This window comes from Trichechus manatus, unplaced genomic scaffold (assembly GCF_000243295.1).
Source record: "Trichechus manatus latirostris isolate Lorelei unplaced genomic scaffold, TriManLat1.0 scaffold00202, whole genome shotgun sequence".
Classification (NCBI taxonomy): Eukaryota; Metazoa; Chordata; class Mammalia; order Sirenia; family Trichechidae; genus Trichechus; species Trichechus manatus.
The window spans coordinates 461,162-485,795 of record NW_004444138.1 but is presented as its reverse complement, the minus strand read 5'-3'; the positions used below and the strand labels follow the sequence as shown (position 1 = coordinate 485,795).

At 43.0% G+C, this 24,634-nt stretch overlaps 1 protein-coding gene across 1 annotated transcript in view; it reads left to right on the top strand.

Annotated features, from left to right (window-relative positions):
- The window catches only part of ERG (ETS transcription factor ERG), a 160,194-nt gene extending 138,424 nt beyond the window's left edge, over positions 1-21,770 (top strand). The window contains exons 9-12 of the mRNA XM_023742138.1: positions 8,940-9,008; positions 9,631-9,687; positions 11,220-11,267; positions 19,619-21,770. Coding sequence (XP_023597906.1) covers positions 8,940-9,008; positions 9,631-9,687; positions 11,220-11,267; positions 19,619-20,139 — 695 coding nt within the window. The 3' untranslated portion in view covers positions 20,140-21,770. The remainder of the gene's footprint in view (positions 1-8,939; positions 9,009-9,630; positions 9,688-11,219; positions 11,268-19,618) is intronic.
- The last annotated feature ends 2,864 nt before the right edge of the window (positions 21,771-24,634 follow it).

Genomic DNA, 24,634 nt, shown 5'->3' with positions numbered 1-24,634 from the left:
GTCTAGAGTAAACTAGACTTTGTTGTTTGTTGCCATTGAGTTGGCTCCAAATCATAGCAACCTTACGGACAACAGAACAAAACTTTGACTAGTCCTGTGCCATCTTCATGATCATTGCTGTGTTTGAGTCTATTGTTGCTATTGTGTCACTCTATTTCACTGAGGGTTTCCCTCATTTCACTGACCCTCTACTTTACCAAACATGATGTCTGTTTCTAGAGACTGGTCTTCCTTGATGACGTGTCCAAAATAAGTGAGCCAAAGTCTCAACATCCTTGCTTCTGAGGAACATTCTGGTTGTATTTCTTCTAAGACTGATGAGAAATCCACCATGTGGGAAGGGGAGACATGTAATGAAAATGGAAAATAGAAATGTATGTTTTACTCTAGCTCTAGAGATTTCTGAGTTTACTGCTAATAAATGCATCCTTGGGAAAACAAGTACATTTAGGAAAGGGTGTCAACAATTTTGTGAGAATTTTTTTTTAAGTTTCCATCCATATCACAAAAAAAAAAAGCTATCTGCAAAACATTTTGTCAGGGTTGTTTGCTTGTTTGTAGATGAGCTATCTTGTAGATACCCCTGAATGAGAAACAAAAGCCAAGAATCTATGAGCTATTGCTGTGAGCTATGTCAGAAGATCACACCAATGGCCAAATCAGTTGGCACAGCCTGTTGATCAGCCAGCTGGCTACTTGATGCTGCTTGATGATATAACAGTGGTTCCTGGAACTAATTTATCATACTATAGGATACTGTGAATTTGAAAGTTATAGTCCAATCAGATGTATGACGAGGCACATGACTGGGAGGACAATGGCTGGGACATTCATCTGTGCTTTAGTCCAGGGAAAGGGTGGCAAATTCAAACAAACCTTATATCACTCTGATCATGTTCCTCCTTGGACCCATTGTTTGAGTGTGATCGGAACAGATTACACTTCCATGTCTTTGTAATCAGTGAAGTAAGTTTCTGAGATGCAATTTGTATTGAAAAGGCTTATTTTGATCACTGCCACTGTGATTTTGAAAGGAGATATAAATATTAATAGCTGAGCTGTAAAGAATTTAAATCAGGCTGAGCATACCAGAGAACTGTTTACTTTAAGCCAGATTTAGGGATTTGATATTGGAGAAGAGAATTATTTATATGCCTTAGGTCTTCCATTGCTTTAAGGTCAACCAGATATCAACCTTGAAGGACTGGTCCTGTGAGTATAAAAGCCTGTGACAGTGTAAATGGAGAACTTTGTGATGGCTCAAGAGGAGTGAGCACTGCATCACTGATTCCTGGTGCTGCATGAGACACAGAGGGGCTCATTGGGAATCTGACAACATCCCTATGGTCACTGGGAATCTGACTATGTCCCTATGGTCACTGGGAATCTGACTATGTCTTTATGGTCACTGAGAATGTCTATGTCCCTATGGTCAGTGGGTATCTGACTACTTTCAGAAGGTGGCGGTTGACTCTTCTCTTGAGAATCCTTTGGGATAGAACCCAGGTCTCTTGAGAGTCCTTTGGGATAGAACCCAGGCTTCTTGTTCCCCTCACTCTTGATTTGCTGTGTCATGATCTTCACGTCTTCTCCATTTCTCTAATTCTGCATCTCACGGACACATGGCATTCTGGTTAGCATCATTGGGCTGACCCTGCAATGAGCCAAGGTCCTAGGTAAGAACCCTATTTAAACCAGAATTTGCTCCTTCTCTTCATTGCAGCTATTTCATCATAAACTCTCTGGTTGAAGAAACAAAATAGTATTCAAGTTTTCTAGTTTTAGTTAGCCAAGAGCCTGCCTCCTTTCAGCAGAGATGTCCCCACCCCCATGTGTCTTCCTGCCAATTCCCTCCCAGTGCTCCCTACCCTCTTTTCCATCCCACTTCCCTCCTTTCCTTCTTGTGTTGAGTAACCCATCCTGGGGTGGTTGCCTCCAGTCTACCTTTTTCTCTTCCTTTCATGACAGAACTTCCCAACTGGATCACTCATTCCAGAGCACCCTTAATCCTTACCTTGTCTAATCAGCCTTAATGCTGCTATGTCATTTCAATTTTACATGAAACTTGGCCAAGATTATTTAGTGACTTTGTTGTTGTTGTTAGGAGCTGTCGAGTCAATTTTCCACTCACAGCGACCCCACGTGAGAGTAGAACTGCCCCGTAGGGTTTCCTAGGCTGTGATCATTATGGAAGCAGATCAATAGGTCTTTCTCCCGTGGAGCCACTGAGTGGGTTCTAGCCACCAGCATTTTGTTTAGCAGCCAAGCGCTTAACTATTGCACCATCTGGGCTCCTTTAGTGACTTTATAGACAGCGAAATAATGGATATATTTTTATTTTGTTCATTCCTTCATCCTCTCTCTTACCATGCTTATTCCTATTACTTTTTCCAAATTTTCCTGTTTCAAAACTCACTTTCCTTCAAGAACCTTGGTTGAATTAGCATTTAGATTGTTCTCTCTTCTACTCCATAGAGTATTAACACCCAGACATGTCATTTTGCATTCCATTTTTTATGAACGTTATTTTATGGCATTTCATGTTTTTCACAGGTGGTTTTATGTTATTACTGCCACTAAAGGTCCTTCTTTGCCGAACATACTCCCTTTGCAGCCATGGCCCCTTGAGGTCTCAGGGTCAAGTGGCAAAATCGGTGACGAGTCTGACTCGCAGAAACTTGCAAGTTGCTATTTGACCTCATGATGTGCCTCTCCACATGGCATCTTGGGAGCAGCCTATGTGAAGACTCTGATCTACCCCAGGGAGGACATTCAACATCCCCATCCTTTCTTTTTTTTCTTTTATTGTTGTGTTTTAAGCGGAAGTTTACAATTCAAGTTAGTCTCTCATACAAAAATTTGCACATACATTCTTATGTGACCCTGGTTGCTCCTCCTATACTGTGACAGCACACTCCTCCTTTCCACCCCGGATTTCCCATGTCCATTCAACCAGCTCCTGACCCTCTCTGCCTTCTCATCTCACCTCCAGACAGGAGCTGCCCATTTAGTCTCATGTATCTACTTGAGCTAAGAAGCACACTCTTCAAGAGTATCATTTTATATCCCATAGTTCAGTCTAATCTTTGAAGAGTTGGCCTCGGGAATGGTTTTAGTTCTGCATTGACAGAGAGTCTGGGGGTCATGTCTTCCAGGGTCCTTCCAGTCTCAGCCAGACCATTAAGTCTGGTCTTTTTGCTAGAATTTGAGTTCTGCACCCCACTTTTCTCCTCCGTCAGGGACTCTCTGTTGTGTTCCCTGTCAGGGCGGTCATTGGTGGTAGCTGGGCACCACCTAGTTCTGGTCTCAGGCTGATGAAGTCCCTGGTTTATGTGGCCCTTTCTGTCTCTTGGGCTAATACGTCCCTTGTGTCTTTGGTGTTCTTCATTCTCCTTTGCTCCAGGTGGGTTGGGACCAATTGATGCATCTTAGGATGGCCATTCGCTAGCTTTTAAGACCCCAGATGCCACTTACCAAGGTGGTACATCCCCATCCTTTCCTCTGTCACTGTGGCAACGTATATGTCATGATATGCTTCTAGGGTGTTATCAAAAGAGATCAGAGAGTTGAGCCTGTAAATTCAGACTTCACTTCTGCTTTGAAGCTGTTGCTCTTCGGGGATTTCTCGGGATCTTAAGTGATGCAAGCACTGGAGCTTGCAACTTAGTGCTGGCCAACCACCACCAGTCACAGTGAAATAGTGCAGCTACCACATGGGACTCCTCTGTTAGGTGCTGTGTAAGGTCTCCATCATGGGGAATGACTAGACATGCAGTCTTTCCTTTCCTTTGGCTATCATAACCACAGAGATCTGCAAACCTAAGCAAAAGGGAATACAGGATGCTGCAGATCTCCATGTCTTTAGAGGACTGCAGGAAAATCTGGAGGCAGCAAGAGAGAGCAACTTAGTCCTGTGAGTGTTTCCCTTAGAAACCCCTTCCATTCAACAGGTCCTGGGCAAAAGCTCTTCATCTTTCCAGTTTGTCTTCCCTATTAGCATCTAAGTTCACTGACAGAAGGTAAAACTCATCCTTTCCCCTCCGGCCCCACTCCAGCTCCAGTCAGGGGATCGCCAGAGTAGCTTTGTAAAATGCAAAATGGATTCTGCATGATTGAGGATGAGCTCTTCCCTGAGCCAAGTTCGGGCCCTTTAAAAAACAAAGCTGGTAGGCGGAGGGAAAGAGGACAAAAGGGGTGCTTTTTGATGAGTTTGATGGAAAACAAAAATCAAACCAGTTGCCATGAAGTTGACTCCAACTCTTGGTGACCCCATGTGTGTCAGAGATGAACTGGGCTCTATAGAGTTTCTAATGGCTGATTGTTTTGGAAGTAGATCTCCAGGCCTTTTTTCCAAGGCACCTCTGGGTAGACTCGAATTTCCAACCTTTCATTGACAGCCCAGCACTTTAACAGTTTGCATCACCCAGGGATTCCGAGTTTGATGAAAGGAGAATATAAAACATGGCTGAACTTAACCCTGTGGGAAAGACAGCAAGGACTTTTCTTCGGTGATGTCTAAAGGAGGGGGTGGGTGGGGGGCAGAGTCTCCTCAGAATCAAGAACTGATAGCAGCTCCCAGTGAAACTGACAGAGGCACTGGTGTGGTGGTACCTACAACAGTCAGTCTTCTGTTTGTTGCTTCCTGTTGTTTTTTGATGTGGATCGTGGCATATAATACACTCCTGTGGAAAACCAGAGATGCCAGTGAAATGGCTTTTTTGAAGTTCAGTTTTAAAACAGTCTTTATTTACAGAAGAATTAGCAGAACCAGTGCTAGAAAGCAGTCTTCCCTAACGTAGGTACTTCTGCCATGAGCATGAGTCATTTACCTTGAAGATCAAAGGACAACTAAAAGCAGAGAAATGGAGATAGTGTTGAAGTGATTGCCAAAAATTAAATGGGAAACATGCTTTTATTGGAAGTCCTATGTTCTATTATCAACAGAAAATAAATAGCAAAGATATACGGAGTACAAATTTTCCAAGCAGCCAGTTGCCATCAAGTTGACTTTGACTCATGGTGACCCCATGTGTATCAGAGTAGAACTGTACTCCATAAGATTTTCAGTGTCTGATTTTTTTGAAAGCAGATCGCCAGGCTTTTTTCTAAAATACCTCTGAGTGGACTCAAACTAACAACTTTTCAGTTAGCAGCTGAGCACATTACCCGTTTGTACCACCCAGGGACTCCAGCCAAAGAGTCGAACTACTCAAAACTGTCTCTGCTTTGAGTTGATGTAGCTGCCGAAGAGGTCACTCTGGTTGTCTTCCATATCAGCACAGCTTAGTCCAACATTTCCCAACGTTCTGTCCCATCTGAGATGGGCTTGGTTCCCCAGCATATGATCAGTAGTGATAATGAAACATTGGACCAGAATTTTGTGAATGAAAACAAAAATCCCCTTATCTTCCGTGGCAGTATGTTTATGAAAATATCAATCATTGTCCAATTGTCTCAGGCGCTTGGCTAAAAATAAGACCAATTGTGGTGTTGTTTCGGTTCTGACTTACTTTCAAGGGAGGATGTGATATGGTTAAAAAATCTAAGGATTTTATGAATAACAAGTTTCAAAATATTTTTCTAGTAGTTATTTTGGTATTTAATTTTTTCCAATCACATTTCATGAGCAATACTTTTAGGTTTAAAGTAGTAGCTGATGAACCTACTTTGCTTGCAGTTAGTTCTATTGTTACGATCGAGTAAAGGCATTCAATCTTGAACTCTTTCAACTGGTTTTTATTTGTATTGGCACACCCCACATAGCATTTCTAAAATTGCTATCTGTAGGAACATAGATGCCCAGAAAAGAACAATGGAAGTGTCTGGGCCAGGGCTTCTCCAACTTTAAAGTGCACCCAAGTCACCTGGGGAACTTGTTAAAATGCAGATTCTGATTTAATAGGTCTGGGATGGAGCCCCTGGGTGATGCAGAGAGTTAACACACTCAGCTACTAACTGAAGGATTAGAAGTTCAAGTCTACCCAGAATCTACTTGTGAAAAATCAGCCATGGAGAATCCTATGGAGCACAGTTCTACTCTGCCACACATGGGGTCGCCATGAGTCGGGGTTGACTTGATGGCAGCTGGTCGGGTGTTGGGTGAGATTCTGCATTTCTCATAGTCTCCCAGGTGTTGCTGATATTGTTGATCTGTGGACCACATTTTGAGAAACAAGGATGCAGATCATATTTCTGTGTTATCTTGCTTCTTTCACTAGTCTGGTAAACAGAACCCCTTGTTGACATGCCTGTCTGCTCCTGAGTTGGCCTGGATGATGTTAAGATTGCCTTGCAATTTTAGATTTTTCTTTCTGAGACAGTTTTCAAATTGAATCCCTGGCTAACCAATATTTAGACAAAATGCAACTGGATGAGAATCTGTGTGCAAAATGTTCCCAGAGATGGACATTGACGTGTAGTTGTAAATTGATGGAGGCTACAGATTTGAAGCCCTAACACCAGAAAAGTGAAAGCCGGAAGAAGTGGGTGGGAAAGGCTTCACATCCAAAAATGCACCAATGCCAGCTGAAGGGGAGTGGTGAGCATGAGCAGAGCTTAACGGGAAGAATGGTCTGAGCTCAAGCAAGGCTCTGGAGGGTAGGGCTTCACAGACCATACTTGTTGTGATGCTTGTAGTCAAATCAAGGCTGTGCTGTGTCAAATTTCACGTTACCTTCCATTTCCATTCTCATGGGGATATGAAAATAGGAGGAGAGACGCCTTCTACAACATAGTCAAGCTCTTTGAAGACTGGCCCACCAAATTGCCAGTTTTAAAGTAGGTTAAATGATTTGTTTACAGAGAGGCTTAAAAGTAAGTACATTGCCCTGCCCTCAGAGTGAGATTTTTATAGCCATCTCTATGTTCATGGCAATAAAACATCTGCTGAATATCTGGCTGTGACTTTTAGTTTTCCCAGAATGCCACATGGCATTGAACTAAGACCCATCCATCTAAGAGGAACATAGGTTTGAATTGTTTCTGTAATAAGACCACATATTGTTGTTCTTCTTAGCTGCTGTTGAGTTGTCCACTGTCTTAGTCATCTAGTGATGCTGTAACAGAAATACCACAAGTGGATGGCTTTAACAAAGATAAGTTTATTGTCTCATAGTCCAGTAGGCTACAAGTCCAAATTCAGAGCATCAGCTCTGGAAGAAGGCTTTCTCTCTCTGTCAGCTCTGGAGGAAGGTCCTTGTGATGCATCAGTCTTCCCTTGGTCTGGGAACATCTCAGCTTAGAAACCTCAGGTCCAAAGGATGCTCTCTGCTCCCAACACTGCTTTCTTGGTGGTATGAGGTCCCCCTGTGTCTCTGCTGGCTTCTCTCTTTTATATCTCAAAAGAGATTGGCTTAAGACACTATCCAATCTTGTATACCTCATCAGTATAACTGCCACTAATCCATCTTTTACATCATAGTGATAGAGTTTACAACACATAAGGAAATCGCATCAGATTATAAAATGGTACACAATCGTATAATACTGGGAATCATGACCCAGCCAAGTTGACAGATATTTTTGGGGGACACAATTCAATCCATGACAGACATTGACTCATGGATAGCCTATGCACAACTGAACCAAATGCTGCCTGATCCTGCACACCCCATGATCAGTTGCAGATCAGACTGTTGTGATACATACAGTTTTCATTGGTTGATTTTTGGAAGTAGCTTGCCAAGTCTTTCTTCCTAGTCCATCTCAGTCTGGACACTTTGCCAAAACTTATTCAGCATCATAGCAACACACAGGCCTCCAATGACAGACAGATGGTAGCAGCACATGAGGTGCATTGACCAGGAATCAAACCCAGGCCTCCTGCATGGAAGGCAAAAATTGTACCACTGAACCACCACTTCCAAGAAGATTGCATATAGAAATAGCTTTGGTGTATGCACTAGGTAGTAAGCATGTAGAATAGTGTTTCTGTAAAACATTTTTGAAAGAAACCTAGAATGACTTCCAGTCCAATTCAGTTGCTGTCTAGTTGATTTCAACTCATGATGGCCTCATGTGAAAAATGACTGATTTTTCAGAAGTAGATTGCCAGAAATGACTTAGATCCTTGATAATCAGTAATTGAGCTCTCACTGAGGATACAGAAGGATGGTTATTAACTTTGTGTGTGCAACCATGAGATGAAGGTTTAAGGGCAAATGATACTATAAGTAAAAAGAAATTGCCATCATATGCTTCAGGTCTCACGGTCATTGTTAATGTGGTGGGGTAGCACTGTCTCAGCCCTGCAACTTTTTCCATGCAATTCATTTTAGAGAAATTCTAAATTCATTTAGAGAAGGAGAAGATGTAGACATTCCCCTAGAAAATTAATTAGACCAGTTAAGATTGATTTGATATAAATGGGTGAACTTATAAAGGGAAATGAAGGGTAGCCTAGAGAGGTAGGGCAAGTAAGAGGATAAAGGGACAGTGATCAGTTCCAAGAAGAAAAGAACATGAATGTATCAGTTGATGGACTTAGGGGTAGACCTCAAACAAGAAGCTCTCAATTGGCTGATTCATCAACCAATGGATTCTGTGTTGGGTGGATTATGGAGAGAGAAAAGGCATGGATTTAGGTCAGTCCCAGTAGGAACCTGGACCAATTAGATGGTAAGAAACTTTTAAATTCTCATCTTGACCTACGATTGTAGGAAATTACTTTAGAAGAGTCAACAATCCCTGTGGGAATTTCTCCATGGGGGTTTTCACTTGAAGAGGTGAGAAATTCAGAACTATCAACAGAATATTCAAAATTATAATTTGTAAACAAAGCCCAAATATAGTGGAGTCCAGGGTGGTATTTCCTTGAATTAATGAATTTTCCTGCACAGTATTTACTCTAATAAACACAAAATTAAAACACACACACACACACACAATCTGTTATAAAGATTGTATGATTGATCTTTTAGTCAATATATTTGTCTTTACAGATTTACCTTATGAGCCACCCAGGAGGTCAGCCTGGACCGGTCATGGCCACCCCACACCCCAGTCAAAAGGTAAGCATTGAATATGCGTACCACAGGTCATGGTAATTGTTGATGGAGTAAATAGTTATTTCTGTAGTTAATCTGATTTTTTAACATGTAGAGGATTTGTCCCATTGACAACAAAACACACCTGTGATTCTTTCTCTGACTTATACCTACCTTCCCAGCAAAAGGAAATAAAGGGTGTAGTGTATTTCAGCGTGGACAAATGAATATTTCATGCAGTGTTTGTGTACAGACGAAATAACTAGTGATTTCCTTAATGTTGGCCATATTCGAAAGTATCCCTGGATTCATTTTATTCTCCTGGTGGTTTTCCTTTATTTATTTTACATTATGATTCACTTTAATCTGTTTTCAGGGCCACTTGATTTTTTTGTTTGTTTTTGTGAAAAGGTGTGGTATACATAAAATTTTAAAATAATATAAAGTACCTTTATTTTGCTACAGTGTTTACCTTACGTTTCACTAGAAAGGACATTTTTCCTTACCCTAAGATTCTTGTTACTATCAAAGCAAGACTATTGTACTAATAACTCAAATAAGTGATGGAATGATTATAAAACAGCCTCAAAGACTAGTGGCCCAATATAAATAATAGCTAATTGTCTTTTTATTTTTGGATTTGCAGCTGCTCAGCCGTCTCCTTCCACAGTACCCAAAACTGAAGACCAGCGTCCTCAGTTAGGTAGGTTCCATGAGCCATCTAGACAGCCATCAGGGATGAAATAGGTTCAGCAGGGTATTTCTAAAATGGGTCCTTTTTTCAGAGTGAAATTAACTTTATCTTGTCTCCTTTATGACTGTTCCACATGTAAAATGGGGACGCAGTCATTAGTCTACTCAATTGAGATGACTTCACATTTTGCTAAAACATTTCCAAAGGCTATGCAGTAAATATGGAATGAAGTATTGTGGTTGCACGTAGGCATCATAAATACCAAGGCTACTTCTTTGTGATCTATGAATTCTTTTAATGTTAGTTGTTACACGATGTACAGAAATCTGCTAGCTTATAACAGAAATGTATTGTCTCACAGTTCTGAAGGCTAGAAGTCCAAATACAGGGTATCAACTGTGTTGATTCCTTTGAAGGCTTTGAGGGAAAATCTTTTCCAGGCCTCTCTCTTAGCTTCTGATGAAAGCTGGTGAGCCTTGGCATTGCTTAGCTTGTAGATGCACCTTCATGTGGCCATTGTCTCTATGTCTCGTGTCTCTCCTCCTTCTATAAGGACATCAGTCTTATAGGATTAGAACCCACCCAACTCCAGAATGAAGCTGAGGCCAAATCCAGCTCTGCCACCAACTAGGAAGCCTCTGGCAACAAACTTCTCTCAAGTCCTATGTGACATCTAATATGCAGAATGGACCTAGGGGATTCGGAGAGAGGTGTTTGTTAGTGAGGGTTCTCTAGAGAAACCGAACTAGTGATATATGTATATATATATAGAGAGAGAGAGAGAGAGAGATTTATTTCAAGGGATTGGCTCACCCAACTATGGGGGCTGGCAAATCCAAAATCCATAGGTTAGGTGACAGGTTGGAGACTCTTGCTGGTTCACAGGGCTGTGGGAGGCTGCCAGTTCCAAAATCTGTAGATCAGCTGGCAGGCTTGAGGCTTCCATAGGCTCCTGTCCCAAGATCCGTAGGTCAGGCAATGGGAAGAGTGCCTGAGAAAGACAGGAAGTTCTGCCAAATTATCTATTTATAGTCTGGAGGCAGACCACATACCTTAAGGAGACTCCCCTTTCAACTGTTTGAATATTACAGTAAAACCTGCGAAAGCTGGAACTTGTGTAAGGCGGAAGCCTGTCAGAGAAGGGAAGGTCAAATATTTTACACTAATAGAGAGAGAGAGAAAAGTAGTAAGACTGCACCCTGTCAAAGGTGGAAAACTTGTGAGACCCAGAAAAACAAGGCAGTCCTGTCAAGTTCCAGCTCTCACAGGTTTCACTGTATATTAGATAACATTATGGAAAGTGATTACATTACATTACACTACATTATGGAACAGCGACTAGTCTAGTGTTTGGCCAAACCACTGGGAATCATGGCCTAGCCAAGCTGACATGTAAAATTAACCATTATCGGGGCGGGGTTGGGGGGCTGTTTCCTCTCCTAAGTCTGGAAACACAACTCAGTCAACATGAGGCCTGAAGTTACATCATACCCAGTCATGATATGTCTTTGGGATTTTGACTTCTTTTCTCTTTGCTGCAGACCCTTATCAGATTCTTGGACCAACAAGTAGCCGCCTTGCAAATCCAGGTGAGATGCTGCTAAGGTTTTTGTTGTAATAAATGTATCTTTTTTTTGGCTATTTGATAGAGAAACTTGTATTGGTGAGAAGTTTCTTTAAACGAAACACATTTTAGTTTTAGGTCTCACTGGATTATTTGCCTAAGTGGAAAAATATGGAGCAGCTTATAAATTAAAATTTTAGCTTCAGAAAATAGCATTACAACCTACTGTAAGCATACAAAATAACTAATATTTTGAAAAGGAGAAACTTAATTGAAACAACAAGACTTCAGCTTTAGCATCATTGTCAATTGTATGTTTCTGAACCTAGATACCAGGACAAAGTGCAGATTCTCAATTGGGTTATTCTTGCCAAACATCGTCACCTGTCCTCAAGTTTCAGTGCCAACTAAATTGTTTTATTTGTTTGTATTCAGATCAGAACCAGCTGTGCTGGCACCAATTTCAGAAATCCACAGCATATGCTGCATATTCTCAACAGCAAATTCAAATGCCAAGATGTCCCAGGCATATTGCAAGTACAAGCTGGAATCTATATTTCATAAACATTGAGGCCAAAATAGGGTTGGGAACCAAAAAGATTCAAATTCAACTGGTGTCCATCCCTACAACAGAATCTATACTTTGAGAAGATGTGATAATGTCATTATAGAGCATCAGCATCTTTGACATCTAAATTTTAGCTAATGTTAAATGATTCAGTAAATATTTTTAAGCAGCTGAGCAGCTAGAGACGAGTGTTTGTTTACTGGTCTACCAGGTCCGGGGCTCAGTAATTATTTGTCCAATAAATGAATGCAGGGATAGCAAGATATAGTCCCTGACCTCAGGGGCCTTACTGTCTGGTGGAGAGATGGACCTATAACTGGGAATTACAACACTGTGTCCAAACCATGAAACCCCCCCAGGTTCTTTCTCTCACATGAGCATCTAGCTGGTAGCCAGGTCTCCTGTATCCTTGGTCCCCTCCTCACAACGGTGCTTAGCTTTCCATTTGCAACTACCACCATAACTGTTCAAAGTAATTATTATGTTTTGAGATCAGTATTATCAGACATCAGGGGCATTGGTGGTTCAGTGGTAGAATTCTCACCTTCCATGCAGCATACCAGGGTTTGCTTCCTGGCCAATGCGCCTCATGCAACCACCACCCATATGTCCATGGAGGCTTGTGTGTTGCTATGATGCTGAACAGGTTTCAGCAGAGCTTCTAAACTAAGGTAGACTAGGAAGAAAGGCCTGGAGATCTACTTCTAAAAATCAGCCAGTAAAAACCCTCTGGGTCACAATGGTCTGAACCACATCTAGTCATGGGGATGGCACAGGACTGGGCAGTGTTGTGTCCCAATGTGCATGGGGTGACCATGGATTGGGGGCCAAGTCCACAGTATCTAACAACAACATATGTATTTGTTGTTGTGTGTTATTGAGGTGATTCCGACTCATAGCGACCCTATAGGACAGAGTAGAACTGCCCCAGAGGGTTTCCAAGGAGTGGCTGGTGGATTTGAACTGCCAACCTTAGGTCAGCAGCTGTAGCTTTTAACCACTGCACCACTAGGACTCTAACATATATATAAGTATATATAAATATATATGTATATATATACATACACATACGTATAAATAAAACCAAACCCAAACCCATTGCCGTCGAGTTGATTCCAACTCATAGCGACCCTATAGGACAGAGTAGAACTGCCCCATAGAGTTTGCAAGGAATGCCTGTTGGATTCAAACTGCCGACCTTTTGCTTAGCAGCTGTAGCACTTAACCACTACGCCACCAGGGTTTCCATGCATATGTATAGTAGTGGTTAAGAGCTCTGGCTGCTAACCAAAAGGTCAGCAGTTTGAATCCACCAGCCACTCCTTGGAAATTCTATGGGGCAGTTCTACTCTGTCCTGTAGGGTTGCTATGAGTCGGAATCAACTAGACAGCAACGGGTATATGTGTATATGTGTGTATATATATACATGCCCATGTTCTCACAGCTCACAGGGGCTGCTTGGCTTGGTTGGAGAGTGGGGCCATAGAGAGTGGCTTGCCTCTAAGCAGAGAACTGACTCACTGGGGCCCCTACCCCTCCCCGTGCCCAGCAGACTGGGATGCACACTGTAAGTAGAGGGGACTAGGCCCCTGCAAACCTGTCACAGGCCCTGAAGAAAATGTCACAGTACATAACAGGTCAGCAACTCTGTCACAGTGAACAAAGAATGCCATTGAGTCCATCGTTCTCAGGCCTGGGGAAAATGGTAGCCTCCAACCTATGATTTGCCGTCAAGTGATTTCAAGATAAGGATTTATTTTATTTCATGTATAATCAACTGGGGTCTCTTCCCATCTGCCCTTAGGCTGTGTATCAGTCATATTTATGTGGCCTTGTCCCTGACACCAGAATGTCTTTTATCTGTCCATAAATGAGAATGCTTCTTCCTGCTTGATTCTTTTTTTTTCCATTCTCTGATAAATAAATCCTTCACCACTTACAATTTCTGCCCTTGCTCTTATTACAGTGCAAACCCTTTTAAATCATTTTAAATGGAAAAATTTACATCATGTAGTATGAATGCATAAGATGATATCAGCATCCCAACATCTCTATTCCAAATATTCTTTTGATGGACCCTTCGGACCATATTTCTCCTACTGGGAAGTGTGTCCTGCATTCTTACATCACAGACAAGCAAGACAGCACCTAGGTGTCCCAATCCGATTGGCTGGGAATTCAGCGTGGCTCCTCAAGGGAGGTCAACATCCAGGAAGAAGCTTGCCCCAATTACGTTCAGTGGCTCCCTTGATCCTAGCTGACTATTCTTTAATGGCGGGCAGGAAAATGCATCCTGTTTCATGCAAGACCAGAGACCACTTACAGGGATGTTCTGCCATTTGTTATGTACGTGGGCATGTTCAGCCATGCAGTGGGAGCCACCAAGCCCCAGCCCGAGGAGGGGACAACCTGGGAGGGACCCACGGAGGCTGTGCAGAAGCCAGACTGGTAGGCGATGGTTCACGTGGTCATCAGGCATGAGAGCCTTGAATCTAGGTCCCAATTCTTGCTGACCTTGGGCAAGTCACTCAGTCTCTTTGAGCCTCAGTTTCTTCATCTCTAGAATGGGCTGCTCTTATGATTGTTGTGGGGATTGAATACACTAATACATGTAAAGTGTTTAGAACAGTACCTGGCACATAGTAAGCTTTCAGTGGATTTCAGCTATTATAATACTACAGAAGACAGCTCCAGCCCAGACGACACCACCATCCCAAGCTTCCGCACAGCCAACATGGTGTTTCCTGCAGGTACTTGCCTTCCATTTGGCATTTCCTGGCTGTAGGAAAGGGGCATACCTTTCTCAAACCTCTAGTTTTCAGCCCAAACAAATCATGACAAGAGTGTTCATGTACTGAGGTCATCCTCATAGTAACCCTGCAAGATGATACAGTTACCCTCACCCCATTTTACAGATGAGGACACCAAGGCAGAGAGAGCTGAGTGAGTTGCCCAAGGTCCCGTCAGTGGCAGAGCCAGTATTCAACCAAGGCAGGGCCAACTCCAAAGCTGGTACTTCCGCCTGCCATCTGCCACGCTCCCTGTTGCTCCACCAGGCCAAGTCTGAGCCACACTGAGCCCCAGGCCGGGCCATTCACCCTGGAACCTCCTGTACCTTGTCCTTAGAATGGAGGAGGGCCCAGGCAGCGCACACAGATTTTTCTGCACCACCCAGCAACGACAGAAAATGGCCCCAAACAACTGCCACCTGAAGGGGCCCTGGGTGCCTGCTGGGCCCCTGCTGCGTTCTCTATGTGTCTGTTCCTGAGCCCGCCGCACGGCTTTAGGGTGCTGCCCGGGATGCGGTTCCACTTAGCCCAGACCTGCTGAGTCACTCTGTAGCTCCCGCTTTTCTTTGTGGTTTGCCAGCCGTTTGGCTTTTTTGTCCTTCTTTGCTCAGGCTGCGTCCTCCTCACAACTGTGTTTCTTTTCCTTTGCCCTTACCCACGTAAGGAGACCACTTTCCTCCTAAAAATTAAACGATTACCTTTGGTCCTCTTCCAGGCCACATTCCACTCCCTTCAGCCTGCCTGGCTGTCCTGGAGAAGGACTGGGCTGCCACCAGCTCCTTCTCTCTGTGGTTGGGGCAGTCAGGGCAGAGCAAGCTAGCAAAGGCCTTTCTTTCTTCTGAAGCCTGGCTTTTTAGTTAATTCCTCTAGGACAGAGCTAGTCACTGCTCACCGACATCTCAGGGACTTATACTAGTGTCCTGGGGCCACTTTGGCAAAATACCTCAAACTGGGTGGCTCATAAGAACAGAAATGTATTGTCTCACAGTTCCGGAGGCCATCAGGCTGAATTTGGGGTGTCAGTGGGGCCATGCTGTCTCTGAAGGCTCTAGGGGAAGATCCTTTCTTGTCTCTCCTAGCTTCTGGTAGCCCCAGGTGTTCCTTAGCTTGGAGCTACAGTTTAACTCCACCTCTACCTACTTGGGGCCCTGGTGGCACAGTAGTTAAGGGTTTGGCTGCTAACCCAAAGGCTGGCAGTTTGAATCCACCAACCACTTCTTTGAAACCCTACAGGGCAGTTCTCCTCTATCCTATAGGGTCGCTATGAATCAGAATCGGCTTGACAGCAACAGGTTTGGTTTTTGGTTTTCTGCCTCCTTAATCACGTGGCCCAATTCCCTCTGTGTGTCTCTCTGTGTCTCTTGTCCCATTTATAGGACATTACTCAGGCTGGATTAGGACGCAGTCTACTCCAGTATGACCTCATGTTAACTGACAACATTTCCAAAGACCCCAATCCCGAACAAGGTCACATTCACAGATAGGGGTGGGTTTAGGACTTCAACATATGTTTTGGGGGCATGCAATTCAATCCATAACAGATGTTACCAAGATGAAGTGGAAAAATCAGTGTGAAGGGTTTTACCAAAGAAAAATGATTCATGAGGTGGAGGTGGCAGTGCTCTTCTGATGAAAAGTCCTGCCTTTTAGGAGCTTCTCTGTTTACTTGTTGGTTTGCCTGGTGACCCACCACGCCATTTTCTAGCTTTCCTAAACCCTAGACACTCTTGCTTCGAATACCTATTCAGTCATCTAAAGGCACCTTATCACACATTAAATGTTATTATTTTAGCAGTAAAACAAGATTTTAATGAATTTTCTTTTGCAATTATTTGGCCATGTGTAACTAATTTATAATCAACTCTAATTTCTCAGCCACCATTAAGCAGGAGGCCCTGGGTGGTACAACTGGTTAATGCATTCAGCTGCTAACCCAAAGGTTGGCGGTTCAGGTCCACCCAGAGGCATTTCAGAAGAAAGACTTGGTGATCTACTTCCAAAAAACCAGCCATTGAAAACCTTGTGGAGCACAGTTCTATTCTGACACGCATGGGGTCGCCATGAGTTGGAGTCAACTCAGCAGCAGCGGCAACTGATTTTTGAGAATTCATGCACAGGAGAAAATCCGCGAGAATTCTTGTACAGGGAGAAAACTTATAAACCATTTGCAAATGTAATGAATTTTGTTGTGAATACAAAATTTAACAATTAATGAGGTTGATGTAATATTACATTTTACTGATGTTCAGTTAAATACTCATTGATTTTGAATTTACAGTTTTGTTCTCGTGTCTGGAAGTTGATAACCTCTGCTTACAATTCTCTTATCTCCATAGACCTTTGAAATGTTCACCAACTTGATCCCTGGGTCTTCAGGGCTAAGGGGTAAAATGGTCTAGTGAGAGATTAACTCATCCATCCTTTGAGTTTTGAGTTTCCAGTCACAAATTTAGTCCCCAATATTCTAGTTCTTCACACAGGAGAAATAGGAGGTCACTTTTCTCCCCTGGTTCTCTCTCCTACACATATTTATAAGGGAAAGGGGGTGAGGGAGAAATTCCTAAGAGGCAATGCCAAGGTTTTGAACAGATACCAAGTGCTTTTTTTTGGCTGTTTGGTGAGGTCTGTTTATTTATACAGAATTACTCTCTCTATAGGAGGAAGCTGACGCTGAATATTTATTTTCAAACAACTGTATGTATTTATACTGAAGCCTACGTTAGACTGTTAAATCAAAAATCCATGTTTTTTCCTATTCCCAGGTCAGAAATGGAATTTTTTTCAAGTTGTGATCCTTTAGTTGCAATATGCATACTAAAACCATATGGTTTCTCATACCGTTCTTTGTATTTTTTTTTAAACATGCATATTAATGAAAAGTTGGAAGCAACAAAACTTGATTGAGAGCAGTTTGAATACATTCCAAAAAAGCAAAGGCTTCCATTGCAATGAACTACAAGCTGTTAATACATCTCAAATGTGCTGCTAGACTGAAAATGATCGTTTTCTGTAACATAGTCAGAAAAGGCTGGCCTTTCTCACAATGCTGTTGTATGGATGAATTCACAAACATATCCATTCCTGTGTAGCCAAAGTGGAAACAAGGATTTATGAGTTGGACAATTGATATAGGGAGCTAGTGGGAAGGATTGAGAAAGAAACAAATGTATCATTGATTTTTACATCTATTCTTGATAGTTACCGGTTAAAGTTAGTTGAATCATTTGGGAGGGAAGATCTGCCTCGCCTCATTTTTAAAGCTTCTAGAATCTGTTCAACACAGCTTAGCTTTTCTCTTCGTTTGGGAGCCATAAATCATCTTAAAGCGTTGTAACATAATTGCTGGAATGATGTGCCTGGATTTTCTCTGAATTTAATAAAACATAAAAGCCGTATCTGTGTGCCCGTGGCATCAGGACAGTTCTGGCTCTGTAGACCAGCTAGATGAGCGCTCTTTGACCAAATCAGAGTCTCATTCGACTCCCCCAAGAGGACTTGCAATCTCTCCTTGTTGCAGTTTTTCTTTTGGGAACTGCTGCTTAACACAATTGGCATTGCAACGCCAGGGCAACGTGTGGATTTCCGTTACGATGCATTTGCCTAAATACTGGAAATGGGTGATCTGGTTTGAAAAAGAGCCAACCTTTTTTCTAAACTTCCTCATTTTGAGTGGGTTAATTCTGTTCTAGGAAAAGTTTTGACAGAATTGCCTGCTGAGCGCCAGCGAAATGTTATGTTAGAAATAACGGTGTTTACTTCCATTCTCTATTTTTTTTTCCATAAACTTTTAAGGTTCATTTCCTAAATCTAACTTTTATTATGTTACTTGACCTAGCCAACATACGTGCCATTAAGTCATTATTGCCATCCATACAATGGCACTTTCTGCCTCACAAAAATAGGAAAAATTCACCCCCCTCCCCATCCCCAAAACACCAGGTTGGCCTGGCTTTTCTTTTAAGGAAATCAGGGATGGAAGGAGCCAACCTGAACTTTGCCCCTAGAATTCTTCTGCATTCCATAAAGGCCTTGGATCTGTTAGCTGAGCCTGGTTGTTGTCAGGAGTCATCATCTAAGTTCATGTTCCCTAGATACAAAAGGAAAAGAAAAAAAAAAAAACAGTTGCCGTTGAGTCGATTGACTGTGACTCGTGGTGACCCCATGTGTTTCAGAGTAGAACTGTGCTCCATTGGGCTTTCAAGGCTGGCACCTTTTCAAAGCAGATCTCCAGGCCTTTCTTCCAAGGCACTTCTGGGTAGATTCAAACCACCAATCTTTCAGTTAGTAGTGAAGTACTTAAGTGTTTATGCCACTCAGGGATTCCTCCCTAGATACAAAGATTGTGGTAAAGATACTTGAGTAAGGGATGAACTAAGGGTGTGTTCTCGGGAGAGAGGGAGTGAGGGAGCCGGATAGGGCAAAGGAAAAGGGTAAGAAAGCTTGTGTCCTCAGCTAGAGCCTTGCTTCAGCCTGATCCCACGGGGAGCTCTGGAGCGTGAATGGTACCACAGAGTTGGTCTCGCCTGGCCTGAGGTACCCTGTGTCAGACAGACCGTTTCCGGCTGTGGGCGAGGCAGCTCTGGCTCAGCCGAGGGCAGTTCTCCACAGAAGAGGGCAGCTATAGGGCAAGAACAGCCAACACTCCCAGCAGCTGAGGGATATGAGTGCTGAGGAAAAACAAACACCAGTGGTTGTCAGGTGGACCCTGACTCATGGCTACTCCATGTGTGTCAGAGTAGAACTGTGCTCCATAGGGTTCTCAATGGCTGATTTTTCAGAGGTAGGTCACCAGGCCTTTCTTCCGAGGTGCCTCTGGGTGGATTCAGACCTCCATCCTTTCGGTTAGTAGTCAAGCACTTGACTGTTTGCCCCACCTAAGTAAGGGATGAGTGTCTAGCCTGGCAAAGGAGGTCTGGGTGGGACCCCAGTAGCACCCAATTCCGTGAGTGATGGAAGCACGCCGTCACCTCAGACTCTCTTCTCACTGGCCTGTTTTTCTCCTTTCCTGGCCTCATTAGGGAGTGGACAGATCCAGCTTTGGCAGTTCCTCCTGGAGCTCCTGTCAGACAGCTCAAACTCTAACTGCATCACCTGGGAGGGCACCAACGGGGAGTTCAAGATGACAGACCCTGATGAGGTTGCCCGGCGTTGGGGAGAACGGAAAAGCAAACCCAATATGAACTACGATAAGCTCAGCCGTGCCCTCCGTTACTACTATGACAAAAACATCATGACCAAAGTCCACGGGAAGCGCTATGCCTACAAGTTTGACTTTCACGGAATCGCCCAGGCCCTCCAGCCCCACCCTCCAGAATCTTCTCTGTACAAGTACCCCTCAGATCTCCCTTACATGGGCTCCTATCACACCCACTCACAGAAGATGAACTTTGTGGCTCCCCATCCCCCAGCTCTACCAGTGACATCTTCTAGTTTTTTTGCTGCCCCAAACCCTTACTGGAATTCACCAACTGGAGGTATATACCCTAACACTCGGCTCCCAGCCAGCCATATGCCTTCTCATCTGGGCACTTACTACTAGAGACCTAACAGAGGCCTTTCCCAACAACATACAGTCACCAATGAACTGCCACAAACTCTATTGGAGAACAAGAATCAAAAGTGCCTCAAAAGGAATGGAAAGAATGGAAAAGGTTGACTGGGGCTGGGGAAGGACACCAGGGAAGAAATCCCAAAGACTCTTAGAGGGTGGGAATTATTAAAGTATTACTACAGAAATAAAGAGAAGACTAAAAAAATGTAATGTATATGGACATATATTCTGTGGACCAACCTTGTAGAAGACATTTTAAGGAGAAGCAAGACGTCATAAGGACAAAGTGCCAAAGAAAGCGGTCTTAAGACATGTATAAACTTTAGAGTAGCATTTGGAATCCTGCGAATTCAAACTGGGATTCAACTCAAGCAATAGAGATAACACAGTTCTGACTTCACGTTACCATTTATAGTGTCATTTTTAGGAAAACTACCTGTATTTAAAAATAGGAACATATCAGAAAAAAAAGAGAGAGACGGTGGCTTCTCAAAGGGACATTGATATGGAACTCATTGGCACTTGCTGTGTTGGTTGGAATCAGATTCTTTCCATTTGATGGAGAGCTCTCAGCTCTCTCAAACTGTGAAGATGACCCAAAGTTTCCGACTCCTTTACAGTATGTTACAGGAGCTGTGAGCCAAATGGTGGGACACAGAATGTGGATGGAGAGCGAGTGTGTAATTGTAGATGAAGGCTGGAGGAGGGAGAAGAGGAGAAAGCAGAGAAGGAGGTGGCAAGGACTAGGAAAAGACCTTCTCAAGCAGTAAAGACTGGATTTAGGACAATTTGGGACTGTGGAGAATGAGTCACGGGGACGTGGGGTTTAATGCGGTCAGTGTTATACCAAACCCAGTGTTGTAAGAAAGGACACAGCGCCATGGAGGAAGAGAAAGTAGTAGAATTCAGAAACAAAAATATGCATCTCTTTCTTTGTGTGTTTGTCAAAAGAAAATTGTAACTGGAATTGTCTGATATTTAAAAGAAACATTCAGGACCTCATCATTACATGGGGGCTTTGTTCACCAGGGTAAGGTAAGAGGTGGCCTTCTCGGCTACCATAATCAGAAATCACGCAGGCATTTGGGTGAGGCGCGCTCCAGTTTTCCTTTTCGAGTCGCGAACGCTGTGCGTTTGTCAGAATGAAGTATACAAGTCAATGTGTTTTGTTCTGTTTTTTTTTTCCTTTTTATATAATAATTATATAACTTATGCATTTATACACTACGAGTTGATCTCGGCCAACCAAAGACACACCACAAAAGAGACAATCAATGATACAATGTGGCCTTGAATTTAAACTCTGTATGCTTAATGTTTACAATATGAAGTTATTAGATCTTAGAATGCAGAATGTATGTAATAAAATAAGCTTGGCCTAGCATGGCAAATCAGATTTACCCAGAAGTCTGCGTTTGCACTTTCTTAGTGACTAAACTTGCCTAATAGAACTTTGTCCTGAATGTTGTGGCTTTTGTGTTATAATTTTACTTTGTGATTCTTTCTCAACTGGGATGCTTAGTACCCAAACAGTGTTGGCCTCAGCAGGCACTTTATGTCCACAGTCTCATTTCTAGCACCTTTTGGAACGGAAGGACCAAAGGTTTCATTTTGGAGTTATGCCTAGAGTGGAACCGCCACCATCACCAGTTGCCATCATGTCAGTTCGGACTCATGGTGACCCCATGTGTGTCAGAGTAGAACTGTGTTCCGTAGGTTTCAATGGCTGATTTTCTTTTTTTTTGGTAAGGAGATTGCCAGGCCTTTCTTCTGAGGCACTTCTGGGTAGACTCAAACCTCCAGCTTTTTGGTTAGCAGCCAAGCGTGTTAACCATTTGCACCACTCAGGAACCCCCCAGGAATGGAAAGAGCCCCCAAAACTGAAATCAGGTTGTAATTGAGAAATTCCAGACCAACAACCAGTCACAAATCACCCTTGATTCCGGCCATGATCATACAATATTTGTTGAGCGGTAGACAAGCTATTGCTCTTAATGCAGTCTGTATTATTATTGGCAAATAAAGTGTCACAGATAGCTGCAATTTCTCACTTTAAAGAAACAAGGGGCAGCTTCTAGATTTGCCTCTTGGTTTTTTTCTTTCAGAGGCTCTCACCAAATAAACTGTTGCCACGATCTTCCTGCAGCAGAAGAATTTGAGTATCATGACTTTTGATGTACCAGCCTGGAGCCTGTCAAGTGTCAGCTCCCCTTTGCGGACACTGTTTGTTTCTATGATCTAAAGTCAGTTTCCCTTCACCATCCTTTCTCTTAACAATGCATCACAAATGCTGCCATCCCTGGCCCACCAAATCAGACCAAACCCATTGCTGCCAAGTGGATTCCAATGCATAGCGACCCTATAGGACAGAGTAGAACTGCCCCGTAGGGTTTCCAAGGCTGTAAAGCCTATGGAAGCAGATGCCACATCTTTCTTGCATGGAGCAGCTGGTAGGATCAAACCACCGACCTTATGGTTAGTAGCCAAGTGCTTTAGCCTCTGTGCCACCAAGGCTCCTAATCTTGGCCCCCAAGGAAGGCAATTCTAGAGGTTTAATTCAAGGCATCCGTAGGCTGGAGCAAGACTAAGCAACTTAGCTTGACTCGGTTTCTGAATTGGCCCATTTTATAGCTGTTTCAAGGAGCTGGTGGCACAATGGTTAAAGCACTCAGCTGCTAACCAAAAGGTTGGCTGTTGGAACCCACCAGCTCCTGCATGGGAGAAAGATACGGCAATCTGCTTCCATAAGGATTTACAGCCTTGGAAACCCTATGGGGCAGTTCTACTCTATCCTTACAGGGTTGCTATGAGTAGGAGTCGACTCAATGGCAATGGGATTGTTTTTTGTGGGGTATAGCTGTTTCAGGGCTTGTTGTATATGTTGTAATCCTTTTTTGCTATAATTAAATGAAATTGCCAAACCTCTGCACTATGGCTAGTTTGGCAATGGTCTTCAAAGTCGGCAGGATCCTATTACCAAAGCTTCAGATGCTCCACATTACTGGGTGGGATTGAAAGGCGTCTTACCATTACTCATTCAGCAGCAGCCTGGGAAAAGATCTTGAAGTGCCTGTATCGCCTTAAAAAATAAATAAAATAAAAGCTGGCAGCTAGGGTGACCCAAAGTGTTCTAATAGAGAAGGTCAGTCATTTTTTTTTTTTTTATTTTGGAATGTAAAGAAAAGGCACACCTATGTACTGCATATAAATATGTTTCCTTGGATAATCACTCTATTCTATTCTTTCAAGGGTGCATCATGAACAAAATAATAAAAGCAAGATATGATTATCACATTTAGTTTTTACAGATATCTTCAGTTAGGTCCCCCTCCGCCCCGAACCCAGGTCATTAGGAAGCTGTATGACACACATCAGCAACTGGGATCTTTTTGGATAACATGATAATGCTGAGTTCCCCAAATATATAATTCTTAATCTCTGCCTTAAAATAACAGTAACTCCTGCACTGTTACAATCTAATTCCAAATCACTCTCCAGTTCGTTCTCAGCATGCCAAGACCCCCTTCTTTCTCTGCATCTCTCCATCCCTCAGTTTACCTTGATGAATGCTCATGATCTTCGCAGAATCTCACTCCTGCTGGTGAGAGACTTGCCCTCTCTTCTTGTCTTAAATAGTCTTTGGCGCTTCGTTCTTGCTCAAATCTCTGTGTAAGTCTGTCTGTCTTAGTCATCTAGTGCTGCTCCAACAGAAATACCACAAGTGGATGGTTTTAACAAAGAGAAATTTATTCTCTCACAGTCCAGTAGACTACAAGTCCAAATTCAGGGCATCAGCTCCAGGGGAACACTTTCTCCATCGGCTCTGGAGGAAAGTCCATGTCATCTGTCTTCCTTTGGTCTGGGATCGTCTCTGCCCAGGAACCTCAGGTCCAAAGGACGCGCTCTGCTCCCAGCACTGCTTTCTTGGTGTTATGAGGTTCCCATGTATCTCTGCTCGCTTCTCTCTTTTATATCTCAAAAGAGATTGCATTAAGACACTAATCTTGTCAACCTCATCAGTGTAACCTCATCACAGTGATAGAATTTACAACACATGAGGAGATCACATATAATCTCATCATAGTGGTAGCGTTTACAACACATAAGGAAATCACATCAGCGAACACAATCATACAGTACTTGGGAATCATGACCTAGCCAAGTTGCTACACACATTTTTTGAGGGACACAATTCAATCCATGACATTGTCTTAGTTACCTTGTGCTGCTGTGACACAGTCAGTACTTTAAAGAACAGAAATTTATTTTCTCACAGTTCAGGAGGCTAGAAGTCCGAAACAGGGTCTCGACTATGTGGGCCTCTCTCCTAGTTTCTGGTGTCTGCCAACAATCCTTGACATTCTTTCCTTGTAGATTATACTCACATGTCATCTGTCTCCCCCACCCCCACCCTTGGGTATGTGTATGTGTGTGAGTTTATGTGTGTGTGTGTGTGTGCGTGTGTGTGTGTGTGTGTGTGTGT